Source organism: Daktulosphaira vitifoliae, unplaced genomic scaffold (assembly GCF_025091365.1).
Source record: "Daktulosphaira vitifoliae isolate Bord-2020 unplaced genomic scaffold, ASM2509136v1 Scaffold_2, whole genome shotgun sequence".
Lineage (NCBI taxonomy): Eukaryota > Metazoa > Arthropoda > Insecta > Hemiptera > Phylloxeridae > Daktulosphaira > Daktulosphaira vitifoliae.
In genome coordinates, this window is record NW_026099573.1 from 289,752 (window position 1) to 298,021 (window position 8,270).

The window sequence follows — 8,270 nt, forward strand, 5'->3', positions numbered from 1 at the left end:
TATTTTTTAATTAAATATATCATCATATAATTGTGTTGAAAAAAATATGTTACATATGATAACTCTTATTCATAAAATTATGAATAGATGAATAAATGATACTCGAAATAAAAGCAGAATTATACAAATGTATTCTGTATTATCTACATTAAAATTTGCAAAAATATTTATACTAACTTTAAACTAGTAAATGATTTATCTTAGTGTAAGTAAATGTCAAACGTTCGTCGAGTAGAATAAATAACCTTAGAACTTTATTTTTCTTCAATTTATTTCCTACAAGTTGTAACTACACAGTAAAAATAATATCTTATATTTTTTTGTTCTTGTATAAATATTCAGTCATTTATTGAATAATAAATAATTTATTAATACACTATTCCTTTTTCTAATTAGTTAATTTTGTTTTGTACTCTTATATTATTATTACTATATTGACACTGCACCGCCCTACGCTCTAGTCTGGTGCTCAACCGTGTCTCTCTCGATATCAGCCGTCAAGCTATTAATAGGACAATCAGGTGTCTCTCCGCCCATGACACCACGACAAGACCGCCGCCGAATATGGATGACTGATAATGCTTTCTGTTCAGTTTCCGACGTTAGCTTTGAATGGTTGTTGCGTTTTTCTTTTCCTATTGTTGGACTTTCGTTTCTTTTATTTTTTCTCTTCTCGTTAAAGACGTATACGTATCTACATATATATATCTTCGTGTACCACCGTGTGCCTTTTGCGGCATTAAAAATAATTTTTGCTAATAAAAATAAAAAACAAGAATGAAAAAATATTTTTTAAATTTAATAATTCTACAAATTTTAGGTTAACGACAATATACCAACACTTAGTTTAATTTAATAAATATTAAATATAACCGCACTGTAAAAATTGTATTTTATGAAATTATACATCACTAATAACCCAGAATTCTACGAAGCTATTCTGGCTAAATACGTTGATATAGTAAACCGTGAACTCTTATTTCTACATAAAATAATAATTTAACCGTGTAGGAAAAACTACTGAATTATTTCATCAAATATCGTAAATTTTAAAGTAGCGTATCTTATTTCAAATTCATAATTTTTTTTTTTTTTTGCTAAACATGTTTTTTATTACGAACAATAATATGGGATTACCATTTGAAAATCTAAAGTTGATACAAGTTCTAAGGTTAACGACAATATACCAACACTTAGTTTAATTTAATGAATATTAAATATAACCGCACTGCAAAATTTGTATTTTATGAAATTATATATCGCTAATAACCCCGAGTTCTACGAAGCATGGCGAGTGAATTTATATGTATTTATATACAGGGTGTTCAGTAAGTCAGGAAACGGGTTTCTATTGTTCTCATTGTTTGTAACAATTTACAAAAATTTCATAAAGTGACTTACTGAACACCCTGTATACAGTATATTATGCACCTGCATTCATCAAAAAACACAATATGGTGCCTGATAAAATCAAATCATAGGATCAAGTAAAACCGCCCTCGAAACGTGACCCACAATGGCGATTAAAAATTAATCTCTTTCTAACAGGTATAAACAGGTTAAAATATTATATGACACCACTTCAATATATGAAGTATCGCTTCCAATCGTGTAACAAAAAAATTTACTAAAACAGATGATGTAGTGATGTAAAAGTAAACTAATGTCATATAGACGCAGTAGTATACAACTGAACTAATATAGCACTAATGAATTAATGATGTTTAGAAACAATGACGTAAAGGGAAACTATTGTCGTGGTAACAACTATTATGAAAATTATGCTAAAACTCCGATCACGCTGTTCTAAAAAAAAACATGTATACACTACTACTCCCTGAAATTAAATGAAAAATGTTATTTTGGTGTAAAAATCACAATTTTTCGTGTTATAATTTTATATATTCATTATTTTTTTTAATGTATGACCTACGCCGGTCTGCTCAGAAAATAGTAATGTGGGTTTTTTCTGACCCAGACCCTAAAGTCTGCGCACGTATATGATTATAGTAGTATAATTGTAGTATACTATAATATATTATTTGTATCCAATCAATAAAAATAATTTTCAAAAATGGACTTTTAGTATAATAGGTTAGAATTTTATTGTACATAGATGGTTAATAGATTTTTGTTTTTTAGATGTAATATTTTGGCTAAAATAAGGTTTGGACATAACAGTTTTTAGATATTTTGAGTTAAACCTAGAGTTCTAAATCAAATAAAACAATGTAAGATAACAGGTTTGTATGTCTCTGTTTACAAACTTTATTTGATGTTTAACGATATATTCATTATATATTTTGTATTAATTTTTATATTGATGCAAATTTGAGAAGCTATTAATTTTACTATCATTTACTTATTATTATTACTGTCATACAACTATTTTAATTCTTTATTCTCTCACGAGAAAATTCTCAGTTCCTACTTGTCTAAAAATGTCTTTCAATATTTTAGAAGATTCCATATTATACTTAGTTAAAAAATACTATCCTGATATATTAATACATTGTTTTTTTATTGTAAAAGTTTAATAGTCAGAAGCTTATTTATTTATATAAATGTGTTTGCTAAATTGATATCATTTATGACATATATCATATTCTAAATTTAAATTCTAAATTTATTGTCATAAATATGAATGCTTGCAGTCATACGTGTAATTTTTTAAGCATATAATTGGTTTTATAAATTGTCTTATTAAAATGATTGTACATAAAATATTTTATATTTTTGTTCTTGGGTTAAATTTTTCCACAGCATTAGAATATACGAAGGTAAATTGTAATTTTACCAAGTACATTTTGAATTATTTTAAACATAATGAAAAATACTTGCAAAAATTGGAAGAGAACAAATCAAATATTTTGAGACGTGATTTAAAAATGTATGGACGAGCAATACAATCTCATGGTGAAATTGTAATTGCTATGTTAGAAGCATTAAGATCAGAAGATCGGTCAAATTATCCATCGCCTTTAATGGAGGTAAATTTATACTTGAATAACGTTTCAGGATCTGTAGAAATGAGTTTTAAAAATAAAAGTGGTAAATTTGATGAGTCCAATAGAATATTAAATTTACTAGAAGGATTTTTGATGATACATAAAGCTATAGTAAATCGTTTGGAAAATTTTGTGTACAATACATGTTCTGATGTATATTTTGAGGAAGTATTTACGAATTGCCCAGATTTCAATAAGGAAAAAGATTATAGAATTAAATTTCTCCCTGATATTGTAGAAAAACTAAAAAACAGGTTGTCTATTAATGACTTGCAACACAAAGACGAAAGATTGAAATTAAAACACAATGAAGTATTTAGAATATTGCAATTAGCAATGAAAAATGATTGTCGATGGGATTTCCATCCGAAAAAATTGTTATACTACGATTTAATGATGGGACTGCAAAAATTTGATGAACGAAATCTGATGTCAGGTGTACAATATAGAAAATTACCAGATGTAAAAGATTGTCGGGCCGTTAATGTTATAGATTATTTTAAATTTGCACCACTAACATATAAGTGTCCTGATGATTCTTATTTGACACTTTTTGACGTGTTTCGTTACATGAAATACAATTTTGATTCGAAACAATTACAAAGATATCAAGAGCTAGTGCTAGCTTCAGCGATTCGGCCAATTTTATTAGTTGTCCGTATGTATATTTCATTTTTAAAGAGGATAAATGATTTTTGCAATTCTAAATGGTATAATAAAAATAAAAATAAAAATAATCTAGATGAAATCCGTAATAAAATGGCAGAAATTGGTCCAATAATAATTAACCAAATTAAATATTTTAAAAATACAAATCTACTACAATCACAACCGATAATCTATTTAGATAGACTTTGTAACGATATTCGTAAAATTGTGGATGGAGATGTATCTCAGTCAGGTCATACATTCAATACAATAATGTCACATACGAAGACCTTTTTTTCAAATAATAAATTAAACACTTATGATGGTAAAATAACGGAATATAAAATTAAACATATTAATACTATAGTTAATCTATATAACGAGTTTTCTCAACTTGTTAGTGGCATGTCAACATACCTAATCGAATTGGACAAATACAAAGAATCACTTAATACAGTGAATGAAACACGAAATATATATTCCTTATACTTTAAAGATAACAGTAATGACATTTTTAAGCCCCAATCAGATTTTATAAGTAAGTTTAAATTTTTCTAAGCAATATTTTAATAGTTAGGATTAATATTACATATGTCAAAAACGTACAGAATTGTATTATATATTGTTAATTTTAACTAAAATAATTTTATTAATTTATATAAAGCCTATACATCTTTCTGGGATTTAATATAAGTTAGCTTCGATGCAAAGCTGAGAAGGTATTAATTTTACTATGATGTTTTCTTTTGTGTCTGTAAAAAATTAACTTTTTCAACTTAACTTTTGAAAATGTTCCGGAAAGACTGACACTTTTATATATATCTTAAATTAAAGCTATTGTAATATACTTTAATTTGAAAAAAAAAAATTTGTCCTCTGGACTTGTCTTCATGGTGAAAATGACTACCGTATGCAAAAATATGCTATTTTTTTGAAAAAATTCTTGATATTATATTTTACATTTTTTAACATTATGATGCTATAACTTTTTTAAAAAATGCATGAATCAATTCTATTTTTTAATAATAAATACTTTATATATATCTCTTTCATTCGACATACTTTTGGAAAAATGTATGGATCAATATTATTATTTTTTTATAATAAATATTTATATACCCCTTTCATCTGGCACGCTTTTTTGTAAATCGAATCATACCCCTTTAACAAGGGGGTCAAAACTTTAAACATGCGTATTGTTACTAAAATATTTTAAATTTAATTTTTGAAAGTATTTATGAAATAGTGACACTTTTATATATATCTTAAATTAAAGCTTATGTAATATACTTTAATTTGAAAAAAAAAAATTTGACCTCTGGATTTGTCTTCATGGTGAAAATGACTACCGTATGCAAAAATATGCTATTTTTGTGAAAAAATTCTTGATATTATATTTTACATTTTTTAACATTATGTTGCTATAACTTTTTAAAAAATGCATGAATCAACTTTATTCTTTAATGATAAATACTTTATATATACTTCTTTCATTCGACATACTTTTTTTTAAAATCGGACCATTTCCCTTTATACAGGGGGGGTGCAAACCTTTTAAAATGCGTATAGAAAGTAGAACTTTTTCAACTTAACTTTTGAAAATGTTCCGGAAAGACTGACACTTTTATATATATCTTAAATTAAAGCTTATGTAATATACTTTAATTTGAAAAAAAAAAATTTGACCTCTGGATTTGTCTTCATGGTAAAAATGACTACCGTATTCAAAAATATGCTATTTTTGTGTTAAAATTCTGGGTTTTGTATTTTATTTTATTTTAAAATACCTGACAAGGGGAGTACAGATTTTCATAAATATTATATAAATTAAAATTAATATAGCATAGAAAATTAAACTTATTTAAATTTGTTTGCTTCTTTTAAGTCGAGAAAAATAACTTTGAAATTTGAACTAACTTAAATAGCCAATTTTTCATACATTGGTAACAACATACGGTTGCTGAGTTAGTAAAATTTATGTTTTACGCGCTTGGGATTCGAGGTTCCATCCCGCGTATGGCTATAAATTTTTTGCATTTTTTCTTAATTCTTTTTAAGTTAGAATAAATTTTCAACTGCTTTGATTTTTATCTCATTTAGATTCAATAACTTCAATAAAGATCAAGGATCCTATCACTTTAGTCGCCCCTTGTAAGAAGAAATTTCTTATTCGTATTAAAATTATTTTACTATATTTTAAGTTTTAGCTTCGATGCAAAGCTGAGAAGATATTTTTTTGTGACTATCATTTATTTTCTCTCCTCTAACTTGACCTACTTTTTTCAACGATACGTCAAATGACTACAATTCGTATCTAGATATTACCCTCAAAAATTGAAAAAAAAATTCTAATTTATCAATTAAATAGTTACTTATTACATGTTCTCCATAAAGACAATTAAAATCATTTTACTTTGTAATTTAATAAATTTTTTACTGTATTTGTGTGTGCTACTACTATACTATAATATTACAAATTTTTTTGTAACACGTTGCTATATAAATCATTTCTAAAAAAAATTATTGTTTTTTCTCCTGAATTAACAATTGATTTTTACAAATATAATCAAATTTTATAATACACTCAAATGAGTAAATCTTTTTAACAACTTTGTTTTGATTGGTTCATTTAGTTAAAGTAAATCATTAAAATGAATTAAGTTCTCAATATTTCAATTGTAGAATCTTTTCAAACAACAAAAGTTACTAGGAAATTATTACTAAACTTCTATTTAAGTTATCTATTACCATAAAAATGCAAAAAAATATTGAGCTTTTCTGATAAATTTAGAATAAATAGTAATTATAAAACTTTCTGACTGCATATTGATCTTAACGATACAATTTTTTTAATTGTCATAAAATTTTCTATTTAATTATGTCAATGTCAAACTTACCAATTGAGCTAAAAGTTATGGTAAAATAAATTTTTTTTTTTNCCAATTGAGCTAAAAGTTATGGAAAAATAAATTATTTTTTTTTATTATAAACATTTACAACAACCTATTTTAAACGATTAAAAAAATAGGTTAAATATGTCATTTTCCTTATTTTTAACATATTAATAATCAAAATCAGCATTAATTTAATATCAAATCAGTATTAATTTAAAACAATTTNTTCCTTAACACATTAATAATCAAAATCAGTATTATTTTTTTTTGTTATTAATTATTGTTTTTTATATGTAAATACTATTTTTTAATAATATTAAAACTTAGAAGTGATAGAAAAAGTCTAATTGCACATTTGAAAACATCGCGAAAAGTTGATTTAGAATAGTATATTTTTGTTTCTGATGAAAGTTCCTTGTAGTCCAGTGTATAAAACTNTCCTAATGGAAGTTCCTTGTATTACAGAGTATAAAACTTATAACTTTGTTAACCGTTAAACTTTATCAAAAATGACCAAATCAGTATAATTTTTTTTTTTAGTTATAGTAAATCATAAAAATTAATTCAGTTCTGGATATTTCAATTGTAGAATCTTTTTAAATATCAAAAATTACTTAGAAATTATTACTATGATTTCTATTTAAGTGTTCTATTACGATAAAAATGCAAAAAANTACTATGATTTCTATTTAAGTGTTCTATTACGATAAAAATGCATAAAATAATGAATTTTTCTGATAAATTTACAATAAATAGTAATTATAAAATTTCCTGACTGCATATTAATCTTAAAAATAACATTGTTTTAATTCTCATAAAATTTTCTATTTAATGATTCATTCTAGTCAACGAAGGAGTAATTTTGCAGAATAGCAGNAGGATTCATTCTAGTCGACGAAGGAGTAATTTTGGCGAATAGCAGAAAAAATTCCCAACCAATTTTTTTTTTTTTTTAAAGTAGGCAATTGGTGGATTATTCCAAAAGCAACATCAACTCTTATTTCTTTAATTATATCCTGATTAATAGTTCTTTGATTTTAAAATATAATATATGAATAAATACTAATTATAGTTTTTAAATTTAGTATGAAATTCATATTTTATATTAGCTTCGATGCGAAGCTGAGAAGGTATTGGTTTTACTAAGATGTGTTTTTTTTTGTGTCTGTTAACACTTTTTCTCAGCTCTCACCGAACGGATTTTTTTCAACGATACGTCAAAAGATCACAAATCGTATCTAGTCGAAGACATTACCCTTAAAAATTGAAAAAAATTTCCTCGTTCCCCGTAAATGGGGGAAACCTCCAAAAAAATTACAAATTTAAAAATCGCTAATTTTCGAAATTTTTTCAATTTTTTTTACTAAAAACTGCCGTAACTTTTTCAAAAATGAACNTTTTCAATTTTTTTTACTAAAAACTGCCGTAACTTTTTCAAAATTGAACATATTAATACATTTTTTTTTTTATAGATGCTTGATGTCTTTACCTATTATTTGGTATATTTTTTTTTGTAAATTTCACCTTTTTTCTGCCCACACGGGGGGATTTAAAATGACAACTTTTTTACAAAAAATTAAATTTTTCAACTTAACTTTTGAAAATGTTCCGGAAGGTCTGACACTTTTATATATATATATCTTAAATTAAAGCTAATGTAATGTACTTTAATTTGAAAAAAAAAAATTTGACCTCTGGACTTGTCTTCATGGTGAAAACG

The 8,270-nt window shown here is 25.0% G+C and overlaps 1 protein-coding gene across 1 annotated transcript in view; it reads left to right on the forward strand.

The window, feature by feature from the left end:
* The first annotated feature begins 2,682 nt into the window (after positions 1–2,682).
* LOC126897338 (uncharacterized) overlaps positions 2,683–8,270 on the forward strand; it is a 10,914-nt gene continuing 5,326 nt past the window's right edge. The window contains exon 1 of the mRNA XM_050670870.1: positions 2,683–4,194. Coding sequence (XP_050526827.1) covers positions 2,709–4,194 — 1,486 coding nt within the window. The 5' untranslated portion in view covers positions 2,683–2,708. The remainder of the gene's footprint in view (positions 4,195–8,270) is intronic.